Below are 24,522 nucleotides of genomic sequence, written 5' to 3' on the forward strand. Positions count from 1 at the left end.
AACTAAAGTGCCCAACTCTACTGCGTACTTGACTTTTAGGTATAACTACAAGCAAGTGAAACATTTCAAAACTATGTGACAGTTTTAACTTTTGTAATTTTGTCACTTTTTTCAAAAAGTGGCCATTGTTGTTATACCTTTTACACTTTTATTGTGATTTTTTAACTCTTTTTACTCTTTAAGCCTACTACGCAGATCGGGAAAAAATTTATTTCTCATACAAATTTTTTCTCGGGACAAATTTTGTCTTGAACATTTTTCCAAGCAGTACGCAGTTCACGCGCAAAATTTAAATATTTTGAGCCGCTGTAAAGAAAAAGTCTCCACTTAATTTTGCGCGGACAAATTTAAAATTTAGCTGAGATAAAATTCCCATACAAGTTATCGATAACTTGTATGGGATCCATTTTATTTCGGCTAAAAATTTTCGATAATTTGTATGGGAGCTAAAATTTAGCGCGAGCAGCGTACCAGGCTTTACGGAAAAAAATGCGAACTAAAGTTGGTGCCATTCGCTTAAGGTGCCAATGATTGGGCAGTTTACCCTAGGTAATTTCTCCAACTTCAAAATTTTGCGCAGGATTAAAAAATGTTTTGTAGAGATTAAAATTGTAGAGGTAAAATTTGTTTTTTCCCGATCTGCGTACAAGGCTTTAACACAAACTAATTTGCGCTAGAGAGAAATAAAAATATTTTTACCTATTTGTATTTTTGCAAAAAGATGCTCCTCAGTTTGAAAATTTTTAGTTTCTTCACTTTTTGGCTAACGTAGTTAATCATGTGTTTCAAGCTTAAATGCATAACTATAACGAGCACTTTTTGCAAAAAGTGAAAATTTTCAAACTCATTTTGTGAAAGCTTTCCGTCTCCAAAGTTCCAAAAACAATTTTTTTAGTTTTTTTTTTTCCAAAATCACATGGTGATAGAAAACAAAATTTTTACTTTTATAAATTTCCCACTTTTTGGAAAAAGTGAAAAGTGAAAATTTTCAACCCCATTTTGACATAGTTTCTCCGAAAGCTTAATTTTTGGCTTTAAAAACAATAATTGGTGCTAGAAAGAATTGAAACATTTTTGCTTTTATAAATTTTCTACTTTTTGCAAAAAGTGGCCATTGTCGTTATACCTTAAAAAGAACTAGATTTCAAATTTGTAATCGAACCAACCCAAAACAAAACGTGACTGAAATGACAGCCGGTACATGAGGAGAAAAAAATAACATCCCTGTTACAGTTCTGTTGACCAAACTGTCAAAACTCCAAAGAAAACGGAATATCAAAAAACAAGAAAACCTTCAGCTAACTAGTTTTTTGCAATAAATTCTTTTGTTTTTTAAACATTTTTATTGTGTTATTTTAATATTAAATAATTTATCTATCAAGAAACAATCCATCACAATATGGCTTCAATCGACGAAGATTTATCAACCCAATTAAAAAACTGGGATCCCATGGGTGATGATTACAAAGACTCAAAATTCAACACATACTCAAGTGGCCCAGGTGCTGAATTAGAAGACAGCATGCAGCCGGCAGAGTTGGCCAAACGCTCGGCACATCATCAAAAACCTAAAGATCCATGTTTGGTGTTTAAATTTGTCCCAACCACACTCACTCTGGATGGTTTAATGAACATTTGTTCGACATTTGGAAAATGTCTTCGCGGACGCAAGTTTGGCGAAAATATGTATTTCATTGATTTTGCGTCTATTAAGTAGGTTTTATCTCTCCCAATCCCAATTATATGTACATATAGTGGAGTGCCGTAAAGCATAACATTTTTTTAAATCTCAGAATCCAGGGAAAGTCAATGAATCTGTAAGAACCTCAAAGAAGAAAGATAAAAAAAAAATTGCAACTCTCGATTGCAAAATTTTTAACAACAGAGCACACAGGTCGATTTGCAGCATTTAGGCAACCAAAATTATTTTATGTTGTGTTTTGTCTTTAAACCATATAAATATGTTAGTGAAAAATAGTCCACTTCTTAAGTAAACATGAACAGTAGAACCCGCTTGACTTAACTCGTTTAATAAAAAAAAAAACAGATATTACATTAGAGCGGGCGGCCACTGCAGAAACGTTCAACTCATCGAGCTAAAGAAAATTTCAAATGGGAATTGAAAGAGGGCTATTAGTAGTAACGAAAACCACAGGTCTTCCCGTCCGCATCCTGGCACGATTGGCGTGGTAAAGTGCATTGTGCATCTCATAGAGTTAAAAGACGATATTGGTATCCAATTAAGGGTGATATTGTCAGCTTTCAAAATTCAGAGGTCTTCCGGGTGAAAGTCTGACAGTTTTGTCATACAGCCCGTTTTAAGGTTAGAAGCGCTAATCATGAGCTTTTGGCTAAGTCCTGTTTTTGTTGGTGTTCTTGGACGAGTTAAGGAGTTTTGTTGGTATCAAATCAAAGGTAAAACTAAGTACTTTCCTGACATAGAAGTTTTTTAAGCAATTTGTTGATAGTTTTTATTTTATCCATACAAAGTATTTTTTAAATTATTAAAATATAAGGGAAAATTAGACAAAAAGTGCGATGCAAATTTTGTTAATACAGACATTAAAGGATCAGTGATGTCAAAATAAAGGTAATAACATATTCTTTCAAAATTTAAAGGTCTGTCGGATCAAATCTTGACATTTCACCCCCCCCAACCTGAGGGAATGTTAGAAGTGAAAAACGCTTCTAACCTTAAAACAGGCTGCATGACCTGACCTCCAATTTCTGGCTTGGAAGACCTCAGGTTTTCAAAAGGAGACATTATTAGCCTTTTAATTCGATAAGTTGTAAGTGGCGCAGCGTATTATTTGAGAATTTTTCCTCAATTATTCGTAGTTTTGCATATACTTTTGGTCTTTGTTAAGAATCTATTAAGCTTTTTCCAAAATATCGTTTTGTATTTAAATGCTAATGACTCTTATTTTTATTTTATATTCAAAAAGTTCGACCAACATACCAAAAAACAAGACTATGAAAAAACTCACTTTCATCGCTTCTAACCTTAAAACGAGCTGTATGACAAAACTGTCAGACTTTCACCTGGAAGACCTCTGCTGACAATATCACCATTAATTGGATACCAATTAATCGTGCCAGGATGCGGACGGGAAGACCTGTGGTTTTCGTAACTACTAATAGCCCTCTTTCACTTCCCATTTGAAATTTTCTTTAGCTCGATAAGTTAATCAAAACTTGAAAAAGTAGAAAGGAAAAATTTAAAAAAATAAGTAATCACAGTCAATTTTATTTATAATTTGAGAAACTTTATTCCAGTCAAGTTGTATTCAGACTCATTTAAAAGTGGAAAGTTCTGGTTAATAACATACCAGAAGTTACCCAGCGAAATTTCTCAAGAAAATATGAGAAATTGTTGTAAAAAGTAAAAAAAAGCATTTTTTTTTGTAGTGTTATGGGGACTTTTCACGAGTCGATTTTTGCCGTGCGGCGAAGCTTTTCGACTAATGTGAACGTAAGTCGCAGGCGACTAAAGTGACATTCCCCAAAGAAAAATCGTAGTCGACTTACATATCGTGCGGCTTAAATCGACTCATGAAAAGTCGGCATTACTTGAAAAGTGATTTTTTTTCGGTATAATTAGTACCTATAAAAGAAGAGAAAATAACCAACAATTTATGTATGGAGTACGTCTTATGCCCGTCAAATTAAAGTTCATTGAAAAATCACTCCTTTTTGAGTAAAACACACAAAATACTTTTTTCAGGTACTGATTTTATAGATTTTCCAAGCTTTTTTGACCTTTTTAGTGAAAACTATAAATCGTACAAGCAAGTGTTTTAAATATGATCTGTTGGTAATGTTCTCTGTTTTTATTCCACATAAGCCGTTTTTTATGAAAATTTCTCAATTTTCCAATAAAAAAAAAAATTTTTTCAAACTTTTCAAAACTCAATAAATTAACCATCCGCAGCAAATACATAAAGTTTACTGTGCAAATAAAAATACTGCTGGATCTCGGCCCCGATATATAATAAAAATCTTATTAAAATGACAACTCCAAACTAATTTAATTGACCGAAAAAAAAAACTTAAAGGTCCACTAATAGTTTTAAAAAATCGTTACATACCTACTTTCAAAAATACCAAAAACCATTATTTGTTACCAGTTTTATTAAAATCCAAAACTGGTTTGTTGAAAAAAAAAACATTAAAAATGTGAAAATTCAAAATGCAAAATTTGGTGTTTTACTCTTTTCAACTTTCAACCTCTCCCGCACTTTTAATTTGTCAAGGGTAGAAGTTTAGATGATACATTTAGCATTGCTGGCATTGTTCTCTTTTTTGACTATTTTTAGTTTATTTTTTACCATTACTTTGAAAAATTGACTTTTAGCCGCCTTAATCTTTCAAATCGACCTATTTGGCATTTGTAAGTTATTATAGTTTTGCTTCTCAAAACTATTCAATTAAATATTTTCTTTTATTTTGAAACGGTATTTAAAAGCTTATAAAAAATAATAATTATTAAGTACATATATATTAAAAAATCACTTATCATTTATCCCTGAATTAAAATTTTTTTTTTGAAAATCTCCAGAACTTCGGATATTATGTGTACCTACGTGCCTGATACCAACCAAATATTAAATGTATTATGTATATTTTATTTAATAAAATAATCTTAAATTAACGCAATGGATGTACTCCTTATGCAAAAGTTTTAAACCAAAGTTTAAATTTTTGAAAAAAACCGTTTTTATGCTATAATTTTTCACGGTTTGACTAGATAGAAATAGGAAACATACAGTGTATTTAATTTCAACTATTGGTCTTGAGAATAAAAATTTCTTTTGCCTATCTTCCAAGTTTATCGCTTGTTTAAAAAAAAAAAAACCAAAAACACTAAAAAGGCAAGTTTTTGTATTTTGAAAGGTTCTGAAAGGGTACAAATTTGAATAATATGGAAAATTTACCTCATAAAAAAGTCGGATTTCTTAGGAAAAAAAATTTATCTCTGTTATTTATGAAATATTCCCAACAATGTTCTACCATTTTGAAAAAAGAATTGAACACACCAACTTTTAAGGCAACTTGCCGAAACATCGTAGTGCATTTTTTTTACACTACGGCTCATTGAATTAGAGTCATGTAAAATTTTTTAGTACTAAGTTAAGTAAAAAAGTAATGTTTTCTTTAAAACTGATGCAGCTGAGTTAAAATTTTTGAATGCATTTGATAGCAGGGTTATTCAAGGTTCCGTAACAAGAGAAAAAAATGAGAAAAATTAAGATTTGTAGTCACGGCACATGAAAAACCGTCACAGGGTGACCATATTTTCGAATTTTTTTCAAATGCCCATAACTCCCAAAATATATGGCTGCGATTTTTTTTATTATTTTTCTGATAACTTTCACCACCTACCTACCCTATCTACCGTTTTCGTTTCGACGTTAACTTTTGGGACACCCTGTATAAATCCTAGTATGTTAATCACATATTTTCTTATCATCTTAAAAAAACAACTAAAACGCCAAAAACACTAAAAAAGCCAAACATGTCATGAGATATTCAGTTCGTATTTTTAGCTATAAGTCTTGAAATTTTCGTTTTTGTATTTACATATATTCTTAGTCTAAAGCTTGTTTAAATACAATTAAAACACCAAAAACTTTTAAAATGCTCAAGATATCTAGTTCCTGATGAAATCTTGGATATCAATCAATTTTATTTATAAAAACGAAATTCCACAATAGTTAAAGGTTTTTAATAAGCCTTTTCTAAATAAAAACCCCTTTCAAAGCACTTTAAAGAAGAAAAACAGTTATTTTTGAAATCGAAACGATTTGAGTTAAAAAAATTTTCTTCATAACCTCAAAAGTTTGTTTGTTTGTTTGTTTTTTAAATTTTCTAACGGTAATATTGCGGGTTCAAGTTCAACACACCGAAAGCATTTAAAAAACATTTAGTTTCCGCAACATCAAAATAAGTATAATTTTGTAAACTAATGTTATAGTTCTGCCTTTAGGCCCGCATTAACAACACCCAACAGCTGATGTTGTCCCTTTTTGTCCCCTCACCACCCCTCATCATTAAACCTGCAGTTCTTTGAGACCCAAGATCAAGTTTGTAACAGTTCTCTTTTTTTTAAATATAACTAAACTAATATAAATAAAGACAAAATCCGAAAAAATAATAACTATGTGCAGTAAAAATTATTAAAAACTAAGAGCGGACAAATTTTTTTTTTAAATATTTTTCTATATGCTATTAAAAACACAATTCCAAAGTTTATACAAAGATTCATTGACTTTCCCTTGATTCCGAGGTATAAATCTTACGACACTCCACTAGTAATAAATATTTAATTTGAATAATTAATTTGGATTTTCCATTAAAAAAAAAAAGCGATATGGAACGAGTTTTCACTGGATTACAAGGCAACTCGTATGGTTTTCGAGTTGAACTGTCTAAGAAGGACCAGAATGCGAATAAACAAAATACTCAACCTCAACACACTTCTAATGCTCTGCCTCCTCAGAATTCGTTTCAATCACAGTCACAGAAAATAGATTATAATCGGTATACATAATATATATTATTTTTTATAATTTATTCACACTCATTTCTTAAATGAACTATTTTCTAGTTCTTATCAAGTTTCATCTCGAAATGTTCCTCGGCCTCAGTTCGATAAGTCGCCTTTAGTTCAGAAAAATGATTATAATGATTCTCGTAATAACCTTAATCGAAATGATCCACAAAGGCATTTCATGATTGAAGATGATGCCCATGAATTAGATCGAGTGCCCTATTCAAAGAAAACGGAACCCGAAGATGGGAAATACAATTATCACACCGGGAGAGCTTATTACACGTGGGTTGATTTTAGATTTTCATCACTCTTAAACGATTCTTATTTTGCAATGTTTGTTAAAAAAATATTTCTTACTCTTTAGGATGCCACAGAAGGGCAAACAATTCATTGAAGAAAAACAAAAAGCTACACTTGGGGGTTATGATAGTAACAAGGTGAGTTAATCTTATTCATTCTACTCTCAGTACTAAGCACGGAAATTAACTTAAAAAAATTAATCGTAACTGACTTGCAAGTTGCAATCAGTATTCAAAGTTTTGAAGTGCTGTTTATTATATTCACAGCGGTTACAAAATGTTATTTTTTTCTTACTATAAATACAAAATATTTAACAAATTTTTAGCAAACACAAGTGATGATATAATCCTTGTAACATTTAAAGAAAAAAAATTTAGAATTTATCCAACAAAAGAAAAATATTGCAAAAGATCTAAAATATAGTCCAATTTTGTGTGGAAATATAATTAGAAACACAGAGGAAAAATTACTAAGAAATATCCTGTTTTTGATTTTTAGCATTTACATTTGCCAAACTTGGTCAATTAATTAAACGTACAATTAATAAAAAGGACTATCACCAACTAATTTCTATTAGTTGGTTAATGTGGTTGCAGTCCTCGAAAAATGCCACATGTTCCAAAAAAATAATAAAACGTCCTTAACAATATTCCTGACACACCAACCCCTTATATTTTAGAAAAAGAAGGTGCAATAAAGAGGAGATCCTTAGTAAAACATCAAGCTCTTCAAATACCTCTGTTAAAAAATATTTCTAATATTTTTTATTCATATTAAGAACATACAAACATTTTGAAAAGAAAGAGCGTGTTTCTAATTATTTTTCCACCACTGTAAATTCAAATCATGTTCCAAACACTTTGGCTTATATGCAAAAATAATGAGCTTAAGCTCTATCTCACTTTTCAGTACATTTTCTTGAGATTTATCTCAAGAAAATGAGATAGATCTCAAGAAAATGTACTAAAAAGTGATATAAGAACTTGAGCTCATTTTCATTGCATATATGTATGAACCTTTGTCTCTTAAAAGTTAAAAAGGTACTTATACTTACCGCATCATTGGGTATTGATACATTGGTACAGGTTCGGGTAATCTAAAAATACTTCTTTTTGGAACGCCCCACATTTTTAGTATCTTAATTTTTTTTTTTTTAAACTGTTTTTACTATTTTTCTTTGTTTCAATAATTTAGGTACACAAAGTTAAAATAAACCAAGGGTGGGTATTTTTTGTGAAAATTTTTTATTTTGATTAAATCTGCACAATTTTTTGGCAGTCAATTACAAACCGCCTGCTTCGATATTCGTTTTATAAAGTTTTTCAAAAAAAAATTCTTTGAAAATACTGAAGCAAACCAAATTTTTTGATTCATTTATTTTTTAACTGGCTCAAGCAAGTTAAAGTTAAAGTAGGCCATCTGCCATAGTTGATTCTTTTTTTTTTAATTCTTCTCATTTTTCATTTATTAAACATAACGCGAAATTCGACATTGATTTTATCAATTTATTTTTTCGTCTCGTTACAAACAAAGTGATTGAGAAAGCCTTGTGAGGTCTAAGGTGGGGTACTTGAATAATATGAGAGGCGGACAACGACAAAAATTGCATTGGGTAAGCTAACGCTAATCATAAAAGATCTTTTTAAGACCACGAATATTGCTAGTTGGATAGTTAATTTTCCGCCTTAAAAATGCAACCCATCGATTTGCTCCAAGATATCTAGAACATCTAATACATTTGATATTATTTAATCTCATCAAAATACAATATAAAAAGAAGCACAATTTAATATGCAATAGACTTTCAGAAGAAACTTTTAATCTCACTCTGCTACGTATTGGTGGTGGTCTTCTATGCTTTTCTCTCAATCTTTTTTTAAACATTGCATATTAACCCTTGAGTAAGCATTTTTTGTTATCTTAAAAGTTTAGTTACAAAAACATCGATCCTCGACCGCCATATATAGAGCATTTTGCTGGCTGTAAACAAACTTAGAAGATTCATTTTTGGGGGTTTCCCCTTTATTTTTTTTTTGTTTATAGAGTTTCAATCAAAAATCAAAAAAATAAAATCTTGAACAAGTGTCAGTTCCAGCGCAGCGGCAGTTCAATATTTGCTCTTCTCAGGCAATGTTCTCTTTTTATTTATTGTGTATCTAGATTTATTTGCATTTGTAAGCAGTATTTAATAAATCTAAAACTGCAGTGTTTTCTGTCGGTCATATTACAATCTAAACTGTTTAATTCGCTCGAAAGTGTTTTTGTTTAACAAACTAAATAAAACTATGTTACAGCATCTTCAAAAGTTAAATTTGGAGAAGAAAGCCTTATCAAATGCTGGTGATATATTGCAAGACTTGAATAAAGCTCTAGCTAAAGGAAAGAATGCTCATGAAGTGGAATCCATTAAAGGAAGCATAAGAGCAACACTTGCGGTATATATAAATTTTTATTAATATGTATTAGTAGCATTTAACCGGGCGCGGTCCACATACAGAGATCAGTACAAAAAATGTACTGGAACTTTCGAGATATTATGATTTATTTCCCTTTGGAGTTTTTTTTTTTTGCTTGTGGGACACGCCTTAGTGTTTAGTAACAAATTTCGAATACTTTATAGTAAAAATGCTAGATAAAATTAACATTCGTGCATTTAAACTCTTAAAGCAAATTGAAAGCTATGTATGTTTTCTATCAAATAATGTAAATACATAACTACATAGTTTAACATTGTTCGTAGTTAAAATTAAAGCTCATCAAAAATGTAAATTGATCTTCTGGTATAAAATAACACAGTTCGATTAGTTAAATATGTACTAACACACACAAATATTGCATAATTGGCAAGAATGGATGCATTCTAAAATTATCTTCTATGTTGTAAGAGAATATGTACATGTACAAAGATGGCTAAACAATGACTTGGACTGCCTATGCGCAGGTACAAGAAATGAAGAGAGAAGAAAATCTTCATTTTTTTGCAAATCTGCAAAGTTTCATTGAAAGTTTGATTCGGTATGATTGAGGTTCAGAAATCCACTTTGGCTTGTAAGCGCCACTTTTTAGATAAATAGCCGCCATTTTGCCGCCAAATTCCATCATTTGAGCCTTATAAACGCACATATTCGCCACCTTATGAGTTCGTCCTCTACTGCCACCAAAAATGGTGAAATGGTCTTTAAACGGGAAAAAATTGAAAGATTTGAATCAATTCAAACATCTACTAGTGTTGGCTGTTTCGTGTGATCCCTGAGAACCTTTTGGCAAAGACCGATCAGTCCCTATTAGTGAAGATTTTTCAGTATGTGGCAAGCCGCCCGGTTTTGAAGTGTCCCATTTCTGATGCCAGCTGAATGGCCGTGTTTTTGCATTTGCTTGTACCAGGTGTTAGTAGGGCTACCTTTCTTCTTTTTGCCTTGTTGATAGAAAAAGCAACTGAGTCGGTTGTTTTTCATTTTTATTTTAAATGGGTAATTCCATGAGAGCATATAGACAAATTTTTATATGTTTTTCGCTCTTATTAATTTCCCTATTCACTAAATTAAGTATTTTATTACATTAACATTAGTATATTAATTTGTTGCATTGTTTCTTTAAATAAGATGTAACGATTGTGAATTTCTAACGTCATAAAATAAAAATGGCTTGTTTTCCAACCAAGCAATTTTTTTTGTTTTCTGAAAAATCTCCTAAACTTTTTGAATGGACTTTGATCGAACTCTTTAGGGCGATTTTGTTCACTATTGCTTAACTTGAAGCATACTCTCAAGTTGACAAACTTGAGAGTTAACTTTAACTCGAGAGTTAAAACAAAAGTTGAGAATCTATTTTGTTCACTGTTTTTTATTATTCAGCAAAGACAAGTAATGTCAGTTTATAATCATATTTTGAATGTTTTATGTCATCAATTAGAACTTTAATTAAGTTTGTGTTTTATTTTTGGTGTTCAAAATGTCGAAGATTTTTTATTAGTCCGATTGTACGTGCGCGCCGTTTTTCAAGAATTTCAAATTCAAATCATTTGATTGATTTGATAAAATTATATTATTTGTATGGCTGTCAATAATATAAAATGCGGAGTAATTGAAATAAATGTAACTGGAAAGATGTGAATAGCGTCTGCCGCATCGGGTCGGAAATGGTCTTCAGAATTAAAAAAAAGAAGAAACCAAAAAAATTTACAACTCATACCACCAGAAAAAAATGGTTTTTTTCACAAAGAAATGTTTAAATTTGAAGGTTTTAATAAAATATGTTCATAAGAACATAAATAATGCAATTATTTCTCTTTAACATTTTCTTTGTTTTCGTTTTGTTTTTGCATCATATTTTTTTCTATGAATTTGTTCGTTATTTTCCCTGAGCTGTTGCTCATTTTAGCAAACATTTTATATCGATACCTCTAAAAAGAAAATGTTATTTTTCGATTTTTTCCTTTGGAACATTAATTTTTTATCACAATAACTGCTAACAAAATTTTGACAGAAAAATAAATTCAAATTCAAATTTAGATTTATTGAGACTTATTTTTGATTACAATAAAGTACTTATGTTTGAAATACATTAGTATATTTAAAAAAACTGACTTAGAATTGGTCTAGCTTTAACATTTCAATATTTAAATTAATAGACTTGTTAATTCTATAATATGCTAAGGTAAGAAACTTATATAGAAATAGGAACAATTTTAGTGCTGCTCAAAGGCACTTACAAAATTTACAAAATGTGTAGGTTTTCTTAAAACTAGATATAAGAAAACCTACACATTTTGTAAATAAAAAAATAATAATTTTGAAGCAAACTCTCAAGTTTGGTCGGCAAACTTCTACTTTTTCCGGATGTGGAGAAAACCGAAAGTTTATAAACTCTGGAGTTGAGAATCGAAAGTTGAAAACGTCAACTTTGCGTGAACAAAACAAAATCCAGAAGTTGAAGATAAAAATCCTCAAGTTATGCTCAACTTCAAGTGAACAAAATCACCCTTACTCACTTTTTTGAGAAATTTCTTAGCGTGGTATATGCAAAAAAAATATTTTTTAACCGAGTTAGATCTCAGGGTTTGAGTTTAATCTCAGTGGGATGAGATTATTGAAGAAAAAGGCAAAGCAAAATTTTTTTTATAAGAAAGTCTGGAGGATGTTCGGAAAAATTTTTTTTTTGTTGTAATTAGCATTTAAAAAATGTTCACCAGTGCAGATTGACCAATGAAAAAGAAGTGGAAAAGCCCATACTTTGCGTACATCAATCAACAGGTTGAAGAGTAAGAAACATGCTATTCGATACAGTTCTTTTGCATAGAATTTGTATATCTTGGATTAAGTTTTTATTATTTTTTGTTTAAAAATCGTGACAAATTCTTAACCAATAGACTTTAAATCTAACAAGACTTAATCCCTTAAATACTTTGTTATTGAATAGCTTGGAGTTCGACAAATTTTTTATTTTTCTGATTAAACAGCAGTGTAAATTAGAATTGAGAAATCGTTTTCAGTTTTATATACCAATTTTTTTATTCGGAATTTAAAAATTTACTGTAAAAGCGTAAAAAAATAATTTTCAAAAAAAATGTACATACATATGTACCTACTGTATATGAAATGTATTTTTATTAAATCACCCATACCTAAAATAATTATTTTTTAACCAATTGAAGCAAATAGCTAAATTGTGTTATTATTTTCTTTCTAAAATGTGGTTAAATACAAAAAAAAAAAAAATTGCAATTTTAGCACACTGCTCAATATCATATACAAAAAACTAAACTACGTTTCCCTTTACGGTACCCAAGCTGAAGTTATTTTACTTTGAATTATGTTTCAAATTTTTTTCTGAATCCTGGGGTCGAATCACGGCAAACTACTACTATCATACGCTAACGTTTTGACTATTGATGTCTCTATTTAATCAGTAGAAAAAGAAAGGGACATAAAGTGGCCATACGTTAACGAACGTATGCCGTAATTCGGCCTCTGATCTTTTAACTAGAGTTTAGGCATTTTATTAATTTTTTTTTTAACAATTGAGAGCTTTGTTTAACAAGATTTTATTTCCTGAGGTTTGTATACTGACTAAACATAATGACATAATTATTTTTCATTCAAAGGACAATTTCTCTCCCATTAATAGCTTTACATAAAATAAAATAAATACACCTTCACTACTAATCTACACAGAAAGCTTTGAGATCCATCTCAATTTCTGCGAGAAAACTCTGTTGAAGTCGAACTCGTTTTTCTGCATATGAAACAGAGTTCGAGTTCGGCGCTGCTCGAGTGAGGTGAGTTCAAGTTCGTCAGCTCGGACTCTGAACTCTTGCTCATCTTTTAGAATTTGACCCATTGTATCTGTATTACTTTTTCGAAAATATGAACCATTCTGTTATTTAGAAACTAATTCTAAACTATGCTAACTCTAAACAAATAAAAGCTCCTTTTTAATTATTTTTTTTTTTAATTTAATATCAATTAATTTTATTTTAAAGGGAATATTCACCAAACCATCGGAAAGCTGTGAAAATGCCAAAATTGGACCTTGTGAGCACTGTGGCAACAATTGCGACTTAGTTTGTCCAAGATGCATGGCACCTTTTTGTAGTGTCGAATGCCAAAAAGCCGAATGGACAAGACATCGTTATATTTGTGGTAAACCAGCGTAAGTTTCTACATTACAATATAAAAATAAAATAAATATTTAAAATTTTTTATTCTACTACATTCAGTTCAATGTGGCCAGCATGGGCTAAACAAGTGGCTAAACAAAGAAATTTAACAGAGCAAATGACCGATTTGACAATTGAATCTCCACCATCTAATCCACCATCTCATCAAGATTCATCGAAAAAAGCTGCATTAAAAGCACTACTTCCACCATCTGGCAACAATGTCATACTTACAGCGATATCCAAAACAAATGTTGTCTTTGTTCGATCAACTGCATACGATGATAATTTAAAATTTTTCAATACGGTGTCGACAATTCAAAAAATGGCTAACCAACAATCTCGTATTCAACATACACCCGAAAGAGGTGACATTGTTCTTACAAAATTCAAAGAAAATCAATATAATCGAGCTATGATCTTGAATCCTGATAATTTGGATCAAATAAAATTGATTTATGTTGATTACGGAAACATTGATTCAAAGTCATTGGATGAGCTTTATAATGCACCCGAAGAATACTGGAATTTACCACGTATGGCTGTTCCAATAATTTTGAAAAATGTCCCCGAGTTCTTTATGACGGACGAAGTGAAGAAGTACATGTATAGTTATTTGAATAAAGATATGAAAATTGTTTATGACAATGATGATTTGCAAAATGGAGTTAATCTAACAGAACTCTTTGATTTGACTTCGAATGAAAGTTTCAATGAAATGATTGCATTATTTAAAGCTGGTGGAGTTGAAAAAAATAAAACGACAGTTGTTTATCGTGAGGTATGATTTGAATAAACATTTTTTGTATTTCAAACTGCTATGTGATTTGTTTTATTTTGTATTTTAGTTTTTGGAAGATTCACCATTGCCCACTGGAGAAAATGTTGAACTTCTTGTCATAGATAGTTCTCTGCTGCAGACAGGTTTTGTGTCATGCACAACTGAAGCATATGCTAATGAGATACAAAAGTTTCAAAATGATATTCAGAAATATGTTAAAGAAAATGCAGCAACATCTTCTTATACCCCAAGGTAAGCAAAGAGTTTACACTAAATCCAAATATTGTTTCATAACACTTGACATTCATTAGAGGAAACAAGTAATTTCATTGCTCAAGAATTTGAAACGAAACAAGATAAAGCTATAAATACATGTCTAAAAAATCTTCTGTAACAAAAGTCACTAATTATGTAGCCGAATCATAAAACCAGAAATTATTGTTTCTTTGGATTAATAGAAGAAAAAAAATAGTCTTAAAAATATAATCGTATACAAAAATATGCATTTGTTAATATTAGTGTTGAACTTTCCAATAAAAGTATTTATTAAAAAATAAAAGCTTCATCAAACTAAGCACTAAGTTTAAAATATTTTAAAACAACAGCTCACAAATAGAACTTATGTCTTACTAAGAGTAAAATGCCGCATACATCAAGACTCCAAAAGGATAAAGAATCAATACAATATGTACTGCATAACCTTCTTTGCTTACTTCTGAAACCTTGCTCTCAAAAATAACAATCTAGACCTTGTTGTAAACTTTTCAACGCACACAATTTGTATATGAACATATAAAGTGATCAAATAGAGATGAAAGAATTGATTTTAGCAACGATGAATATAGGTTTGGTTTGGATTTTCGCACTGGGGTAAAGTTTTTAAATCGTTTAAACTTTTTTGTTGGTTTATCTCAACCTCATGGCAGGCATTTTAATGCAACATCGTCGGCTTAGAGTGGAAACCTGCTAACTCCATTAAAGTAAATCTTACAGGAGAAAGAAAAAACTTCTCAAAATGGTTCTTGTCAATTTAAAAGAAAATTCAAAATACCATTTTTAGACAGGACGAGCAATTTTCTAAAAAATTAAATTAATTTGGAAAAAAAAAATTATTAAAAAATCAACATCTACAATACCGTGGATTATCTTTTTGTAAATAAAAAAACATCGATTATTTTCATGTTTAATGCTGTTTTATGAAATAGTTTTTGAAAAATTTTTATAGAAAATTACCAAACAAACTCAAACTTTTTTTTTTTTTTATTTTGTTAAGTTAAGTACTAATTAATTTTCCAAAATTCAATGAGTTTTAAACTCTTTAAACTTAAAAAAAAATACCTTTTTCCAAGAAACCCCTTTATTTTTTTTTACCCGGCTGGACTTTTTGGTAAAGTAATTAATGAAACATTAACTATTCTTCCATTATTTATTAAATATTCAGAATTGTATGAGAATGCAATAAATTGACACAGTATTAGATTAACTCTTAATAAACCCCTTTTTACCTGAAAACTGTGAATTTTTGTGAATTTTTCTTACTATTTATGGAGCTCTAGCTCTAGTTCTAGCTCTAAGTGTAAATAAAATCTAAATCTTTTTAACAGCTCGAAAAATTTCTTTTCTTACTTTAATTTTGTTGAAGAACAAAAATTCAGTTTAGCGTAAAATGTTAATTCTTTTCGGGTGAAACTTGCAATAGCTTTTATAATTCCGAAAGAACAAAAATATTCTGGGTGAAAAGTGTCAATGTGAAACTCACAATAGGGCTGATTGACACCATGGAGAGTATAAAATAATAATGTATAGTTCAATCTAACACGGGGTATCAGCGTCAAAAAAAGGAATGCAACTAGGTGCATAATACGGTTCTAATTCAGACGGACTTATAGAGATTAGATTAGAGATTAGATTCTTCCTTTATTCATTAGATAAATTACAATTTTTTTTTTCTATTGGAAATACGGACATGAAAATGCTGCCGTCTGCCGGAAATGACATTTCAGTAAAAGAAATAAAATTATATAAAGAGAAGATGTATCAAAAAGATTTACGGACTTATATTGCATTACGTTTTTTCCATCACTTCTCTCAGCCTCATGTTTACTTCATGTGATTTGAATGCAGTTGTTCTTACATGTTATTTCTTATTTATTAATGAAATAACTGTTGATTTAAGGAGTTTTGATGGAGTTAACAGTTGTTCTTTGGGAATAATGAAGTTAGCTATTTTACTCATCACGCAATGTGGCTAACTTATAAGTGGAGTTAAACGAAAATTTTGATGTCAGACGATGTGCCTTCCTTAGAGCTTAGACTTTTCAAACTCCATACCTAACACAAATTCGCCCAAAAGTGGAATTAGCAGGTTCACACTTAAGCCAACGATATATCATTTTAATATGGAAAAATATATTTTACTTAAACAGTGATATGAAACTTCTTTGCAAAACTGCATAAGATAAAATGCTCTTGGCCTTAAAGACTTTTCTGTTGCGTGCAATCCCCTTCTGCCTTTTGAATCCTTTTGAAATTCATTCCAAAAATAACACTGCAGCTTACATTTTATATCCACAAGCAATCCCATTTTTCATGAAATTGTCTTGCTTATGATAACACAAACAATACAGAAACTTGAGAGATGCTGCTTAGTTCTTGACGGAAAAAAATAAACAATTATACCCATTTACATACATTTTCATAAAAACAACAAATTCTTGTAAGTATGATTTCATCAAAAGTCGATTTCAAAGAACAAATTAAAAAATGTTTGTTTTTATTCGAGGTTGAAAAAAACCGGCATAACTTGAATAAAATTTAATTTTTAGAAAAGCTGTTAAAAGAGATTTATTTTTCATAAAATGAAGAAAACGAATTAGTTGCCTGGTAGAATGGAAAAGAGCTGTGATTTTTGAAAATTTTACAAAAATATATTTATAAGTAGACGTTTTGCATCAATAACCTTTTTTTTTTTGAGTTATGTCGGTTTTCCTAGACAATGACGATGTGTAATTTTATTTTGTTTATTTTCAGAGTCAATGAACTTTGTCTTGCAAAATATGATGAAGACAATCTTTGGTACCGTGGCAGATGCATTGAAGTCGTTGGTGATGGTCATCCAACTATTTTATTCTTTGATTATGGTAACCTTTGTATAGTTAGTGTAGAGAACATAATCAAATATCCTGAAGAATTTACATTCCCTATTATGACAGCTGATTGTGAGATAAGTGGTAAGTTATAAAACAAAAATACTTATTTTGTATTTTTAAATAATTTATTATTTAACTTTAATTTCAATTAGGTCTACCAGAAAAAATAGATGATGACTTGAAAAACAAATTAGAAGAAATCTTAGATGCTGGCACAACAATCATGTGTGAAAATGTTCAATATATTGAAGAAGATAATATTTATTCAATTAATTTAGGAGATTTATTGAAAGGTGTTTTACCTTAAATTTATGATTGGTATCGATTTAAATTACATACATACATTTAATGATATAACTTCTAATCGAAATCAACTACTATTAACACTTAAGTGGATACATTTCTTGTTCGTAATTTTTTGTTTATTTTAAATCATTGTTATTTTTATTCTTTCTATTTAGTATAAGTAAACAAAATTGCAAAATATGTGTTTTTACCTTAAAAAATTACAAGTTGTTTTTTGTTTTGTTTCGGCTAGGCAAATATGTATTTTATATCTTCTAAGATCATATATCACTCATTTACTTGAACTTGAACTGTCATAACTAAAAAAAAAAACTGGTTTAAAAAAAAAAACGAGTTTTATGTCGTTTTCTATTGACGAGATTCAGAATTAGATTTGTGAATCTGGCAGCTGAAAGAGGGGGAGAAGTGGGGAAAGAGTGGAAATATCTCAGATTAAAAAAAATGAATCTGAGATTCAATAATCTGAATCTGGATTTTTATCAAGATTCACGCATACAAGCACACACTCCTCTGTTTGACATTTGTCTGAACATTTGATGTTGTTTTATTTTAAAAAGTTTTTTTTTTTTTTATACGCATAGATTTCGTACACAATTACAATACTAGATTTCATATTCAATTTGCAGTTGAAAATCTGAGATTTTTACACAAAAATCTCAAAAGCAAATAGAAAACGACATTAAATTTAGTACCAATCTATTCTTGTATGAAAAAAGTTCTAAAACAAAGCTCTTCCGTCAGTTTTAAAAGCTAAGAAATGACTTTTTGTAGGGTTAAACATTACTTTATTACAATCACTTTTGCAGTAATAACTCAAAATTTGTTATTTTTTAGTTATGACAGTATTCAAGTAAATGAGCGATATGTATACGAAAAAAAAAAAATATTCAATGAACAAATAATTTAAATATATGCACAAAATTCTCTTAGGCTTATTTTTACAAACACCTAACTAAACTTGCGTTGGGGCGTTTCTTACTACTTTAACCTAGTACGCAGCTAAAGCGAAACAACCAAATCTTGAACCAAATTTAATTTTTTTTATGTGTTAAAACTTTTTTTCTGATGTTTTTTCTTGAATTTTTTTTAATTTGTATTTTTATTATTTTGACTTTGACATGAGTAATAATGGGTCAAGTCCACAAATTAAATTTGTTTTGTTTTTACTTTAAAACTTATTTTCTGATGTTTTTCTTGAATTTTGTAATTTATATTTTTATTTTTTTTACTTTGCTATAATACCCGAATGTATTTTTTCGTTAACGTATTCGCTGTTGACTTTGGAGACTTCAAGTCACAAAAGTACATTTTTCGCTTTAGCTGCGTATTAGATTTAAAGTACATTTTTTAAAGAGCGTCGCGTAAAAATAATGCTATCGAAAAAGTTAAAAATCTCAACAAGTCCTTATAAACGCTTTCTGTTTAACAAGATCTTTACTTCTTAGGCCTAGTACGCTGCTGATGCGAAATGAAACTTTTATTCGGTCTCCACGAGAACAACGAATTTTTTTGCGAAATCCCAACGGAAAAATAAAAGCAAACACACATCTCAGATAGACATGCAATGACTTTTCAATTCCGCTGGGATATGGGATTTTTCGGGTCGCGAGTCATAAAAGAGCCCATAAAGTCTTATACGGACAGTCAGACCTATTTTGTACAAATAAATAAATGAATGAAACAAAAACAAATATTGTTAAATTAAAAACAATTGGAGGTCTCACACCTGTAACGGACCAAATCAAAAATATAAAAAAACATAAATCTGGCGCCAAAATCTGGGCAAGGCTTAACTCTATTTAAATCTTTCATTAGTTTGGTCAAAAAGTGTTTAGTTTCGAATTGTCATCTTTTCAACATTCACCATAAGATTCAATGGTAGAGTATTTACGTCAACTCGTTATATCTCCGAATTTATTTTTGAGAATTCGTATAGAAGTGAGCCTAAATGGTCCGTGAATAAAATAAAATCTAGTTTTGCTTAAAGCCTAGTATGCAGATCGAGCTAAATTTCATAAAAAAATCTCAAAAATTTAGTCGAGCTAAAATGTATTCAAACAATTTTCGGCCCTATCCTGAGTTTCACGTGGAAATTTTTCCATCCGAAATATTTTTGTTCGCCTGAAATTATTGAGTTTCACACGAAGGGAATTTACATTTTTGGGTAAACTAGCTTCTTGTACGCCACCAAAATTTAACTGAGGAAAGAGATATCGAATACCTCGCATATTACCTGAATCGAATTTACTAATACGGGAAGTTTTCGGAACGTGAACAACTTTTCGCCCGGAACTCACAATAGGGGAAAAGTGAAATTTAATTTTTTCCGCGGGGAATCTTGTTCACGTGAAACTCAGGAAAGGGGCTGAATGTTATTTTTTAAAGGGTGAATGAATGTGAAAACTTCGTAAATAGAATTAATTTTTTTTAGTTTATTTTTTTTAGTTTATTTTTTTTTTCTTTCCTCAATTTTTTTGTTTCTTACAATTTTAATCAAAACGAATTTGGAAATGTATCTAAATGTTATTAATTTCAATATTCGCTTTTGTCTTATAAAGATAACATTCAAATAAAAATTAATTTGTTACTTTTATTTTTTATATTTAAAAAAAAAAAAAACAAAGACTGTTAAAATACAAATACAAAAATATGCTATGTGTACTATTCTTCAATATCACAAAAATATGTAATAAACTGAATACAATTCTTATTATATGTCTCATACAAATTTTATGGTTGTGATTCTTATTTGGCTTTTATTTAATGTTTGTTTTTTATTGGACGTGTGTTTTCTTTTCTGAAAAAGTAAAAATTCAAAATATCGCAAAAATCGCAAACATGTGAAAATGCGTTCAAGGGGAAACCGTTTCTTCGATCCGTCAGACTTTGAACTTTTTAGAACCAAATTTGTGATTAGGTAAATAAATAAAGTCAAAAAAAGTTTTGTTTATCAAATTTTATTATTTTTATTTTGCATTAACTACTGGCATGGCTTAGCCTTTTTGCAATATTGTTTTGGTACAATGTTGTACCGATCTAAAAAAAAAAACAAATTTTATTAGTTTTTTTTAATTAATTTAGGTGTTTTAAGTTATAATATTTTTTTTTAAATTAATATTAATTACTTACCTTTTGGTTGAGATCTGCAATTTTGCAAACGAACCAAACAGCTGTTATTGAATAACCTAATGCATCGGCTGTTCGAGGCACAAACTGGCTTATACTCATTTGGACACCTAGCTGGTGAGCACCGACCATATCGAAGTAATTCATTATCCGAATTTAATTGCTCTTCGGAACGTGCAACAATGAAACACATGGCGATGACTAAAAATATGGAAAGGAATAATTTCATCTTGGATTTCTTGAAGCTTGGTAATGTTGTTAACTGGATGCAAAAACAGAATTGATGAATAAAAGAAGTTAAACTTTCATTTATATACCCTCTTTGGAAGAATTTGAATCTGAGAACCTTTCTTTAACATTATGTAAGGTACGAGTATATGGGTTGAGTAAAACAGTCGTCTTTAAACTTTCCGTTAATTTTAATTGATTTACAGTATTTGATAAAATGATATTGCTTTAAAATGCCATGTAATCTTTAATCGTTATTGAGTCAGAAAATATTCCAGTTCTGAAACTTCAACGGCTTTTCATTAGCTTTTTTTTATAGCTAACACGCACTAAAAAACATGCGTATAGGTTAGTATGATAATGAAATTTTTTGCGAAATTAAAGAGTAAGAAAGTTGGTAAGAAAAGCCATATCGAAATACATACAGTCCCATTCTGAATTTCATCTGCCTCGAAAATGTTTTTGCGAAAAAGCTGTAAAGAAAAAAAATTCCATATAGTCGTTCCTTTATTGCCTACTCTCTTTTCATTAATAAATAAATAAAAGAAACTAAATTTCCGGTAGGTATAGTTTGTTGATGATTTTTGGATATTAAAATATGTAGGTACTAATAATTGTAAAATCAATCAATAAATATCAATTATTAAAACAAATAAATAGGCATTAAAAAAATTGTTACACTCATGAAACTAGGCAAAAAATTTGCTTTTATGATAAGAACCAAGGATTAAAAAAGTTTAAAAGAAAAAATTGAGAGAGGGGGTGAAGGTACAAAATATAGCAGAAAAAATTGTTTGTAGAATATATCATCTATGACACATGTTTTTAAGGTATTTTTTGATTCTGAATCTATTGACGTAAAAGTAAAGTCAATACGATTGCTCTTAGAAAAGTTGTTGCCGATAACTTTAAAAGCAAAGCAGTCTATACAAATATTTTAAATGAAAGCGTGTTTTTTTTTTGGGGAAATAAGGAAAATTCGTGTTTAGTCCTAAAAAATCAAGGGTTTATACCCTTATGAAATTTATTAAAAATGTTGTATTTCCCATGGGAATTACAAATAAAATAAGTCTATACATTTTTTTCATGTGAAAAGGTGTTTTTTTTTAAGGTGTAGAGAAAACGTGGGTATATTGGAAAAAGTAAGTAATAATAGTGGTACCCTATTGGAATTTAGCAATTATGTTGCTTTTATGATTAGAAACAAGAATAAAAATTGTATATAAGAATATCATGGTTAAAAGGGTGTTTTTTGAGTCAAAACAAAAATGATGGGTTACCATAATGAAATTTGGTAAAAATGTTGAATTTGGGATAGAAAACAAGAATAAACAGTTTTCATAAAAAAAATTTAGTTTTTTTTTTCTCGAAGAGATATTAAAATCTCTAATTGGTCCCAAAAAAACAATGGTTCATCTTATTTTTGGTTTTGATGAATATTTGAACGTTTATACATAAGTTTGATAGACGTTCTACAAATCATTGGCTTTTTGGGAATAATAACAGATTTTACTGTCTCTTCGAAAAAAAAAACACTCTTTCACCTAAAATTCAACTAAAGTTCTCACCCAACAGCAGGGTTCCTAGCCAGCCCAGTCACAAAAAAGCTTCTCTTAGTTGTTTAGTTCAGAAACGTTTTAGTGGTTGTAATTTTTGCTTTTAATTCCAGTGAAATTCGAACTCTTACTTGTGAATTCTTACTACTAAATGAAAGCAGCGCTTTGCCTGATCTGAGTAGTAACTAACATTTTGCCAGTCTCAAAACGTCAGGTTTGAGTTCTAGGTTTTTATACTTGATAATGAGTTGCGTTTAGAAAAAGTCTAGTCTCTTAATAAGTCCTTGTCCATAGAGAATCTCCTGACAAAGTTCCTTTGGACTTCTTGTTATTTAGCGGAAAATGATTCTTTCTATGGAGTCTGCTGAAGCTGGTTTAAGACTTTTACATCTTTAATTTTATTATTTACCTTTTCTGACTGGACCAATTTTATCTTCCACACGTGCATACATTTCGGCAGAGCCATAATTTATTTTAAGCCCAATTAAATTTAACCTACCTACCGTTAAGCCAAAAAGAGACACAAAAACATAATAAAAACCCAATTTAAAACAGTTCTCAGTAATTTAGTCAATACAAAAAAAAAACAACAAACCAATTTTCCAAACGATCCAGTTCTTTGACCTGAAAATAAAATTCTGAAGAAAAATTGAGTCACAATTGTTTATGGTTTTGGTTGATATTAAAATCGAAAAAGATATAAATTGAACAGGATTGTTTCAATTCACCATCAGTTCTATCTAGACTTTCAAAAGATATCAATACAAAACAAAAATCGACAAAATGAAATTCTTTCTTGTTGCTCTTATGCTCGTTAGCATGTTGTTGATTCCTGCAAATGCCGAACCTTCATTGGAAAAAGGTGATTCCGGAAACGAAAACCTTCGTTATGGCCGTTGCACCAACACCGTTTGCCCAGCAGTTTGGCAACCAGTCTGTGCATCTAATAGCCGTTGCATTAGAACATTCAGTAATACCTGTGTGCTGCGGCAACAGAATTGCAGATCTTCACCTAAAGGTTTGAATCTTTGATTCCAATAATTCTCAAAAATATGCTTATTATAAATTGTAATATTTTTTTTTAATTTTATTTATTCCAGATCGGTACAACATTATCCCCACCCATTACTGCAAACATGCAAAACCATGCCAGTGAAGCCCTTATTTGAATGTATATTTATTATTGGATATGAATAAAAAGAATTGATTTGACAAACAAGTTTAAAAATACATTTTTATTAATATTTTTAATTGGTGATGACTGATGGATGATGTTAACCAAGTTCTGAATGAACAAGCCCCCTAAAAAAATGAAACCAGTTTTTTTGTTTTAGGGATGAAAATAAAATCAAAACAAAAATACTTTTGTTTTGCAAAACAAAACAAAAATAACATTGTTTGAATTGGTATGAGAACAAAAAAGTAAGGATAATTGCGACCACAGGTCTGCTTGTGTTAAGCTAAAAAAAAGTTGATTAAGATTCTGTAACACTGTTCATAATGTAATCAAAAATCATCATCATTTCATTAATTGGCTATTAGCGTTTTGAGGTTCACCTGTAAGATTCTTTGGAGCGTTTTAAGCTTTTAAGTAAACGTGTCGAGCCGTTTGCTAATGATGTGATCTAATTGGATCTTACCAGTTTGGTTTCAGGTTTAAAAAGTAAAAAAATTACGTATACGCCACAGTGGCCTTATGATGATTATGATAAGTCTTGCAAATGGATAACAAAATCATTTGCTGATTATTTTGTCACATTATTTTTGATGGTGGGGTGACTTAAGAAAACAACACCAGACCCGTGAGCTTTATGCCGTTGAGGGGGAGGGGGTTAAGGTTCCCTTTTTTTTTGTGTCGTGAGAAA

At 30.0% G+C, this 24,522-nt stretch overlaps 2 protein-coding genes across 6 annotated transcripts in view; one reads left to right on the forward strand and one right to left on the reverse strand.

Moving 5' to 3' along the window:
- The first annotated feature begins 1,230 nt into the window (after positions 1 to 1,230).
- On the forward strand, positions 1,231 to 23,876 carry LOC129917095 (protein vreteno-like). 3 transcript variants are annotated; one of them, XM_055997435.1, is made up of 11 exons: positions 1,231 to 1,713; positions 6,367 to 6,540; positions 6,608 to 6,835; positions 6,918 to 6,990; positions 9,148 to 9,288; positions 13,335 to 13,504; positions 13,572 to 14,292; positions 14,360 to 14,544; positions 17,323 to 17,522; positions 17,594 to 20,664; positions 23,758 to 23,876. In XM_055997435.1, the coding sequence occupies exons 1-10, from the start codon at positions 1,400 to 1,402 to the stop codon at positions 17,746 to 17,748; spliced, it is 2,361 nt and encodes a 786-aa protein (XP_055853410.1). In that variant the 5' UTR covers positions 1,231 to 1,399; the 3' UTR covers positions 17,749 to 20,664; positions 23,758 to 23,876. The 3 variants fall into 3 exon arrangements, with proteins under 3 accessions (XP_055853410.1, XP_055853411.1, XP_055853412.1); XM_055997436.1 differs by lacking the exon at positions 9,148 to 9,288; XM_055997437.1 differs by lacking the exons at positions 17,323 to 17,522; positions 17,594 to 20,664; positions 23,758 to 23,876 and adding an exon at positions 14,604 to 14,838.
- Positions 20,617 to 24,522, reverse strand: part of LOC129917094 (alpha-protein kinase 1) — a 303,161-nt gene continuing 299,255 nt past the window's right edge. Inside the window, exons 8-9 of one of the 3 annotated variants that reach the window (XM_055997430.1) lie at positions 20,877 to 21,074; positions 20,617 to 20,783 (exon numbers count right to left, since the gene is read on the reverse strand). In XM_055997430.1, coding sequence (XP_055853405.1) covers positions 20,728 to 20,783; positions 20,877 to 21,074 — 254 coding nt within the window. In that variant the 3' untranslated portion in view covers positions 20,617 to 20,727. Of the gene's footprint in view, positions 20,784 to 20,876; positions 21,075 to 21,310; positions 21,388 to 24,522 lie in introns of those variants that run through there. The other 2 variants (XM_055997432.1, XM_055997431.1) reach the window with 2 other exon arrangements.

This window comes from Episyrphus balteatus, chromosome 3 (genome assembly GCF_945859705.1).
Source record: "Episyrphus balteatus chromosome 3, idEpiBalt1.1, whole genome shotgun sequence".
Classification (NCBI taxonomy): Eukaryota; Metazoa; Arthropoda; class Insecta; order Diptera; family Syrphidae; genus Episyrphus; species Episyrphus balteatus.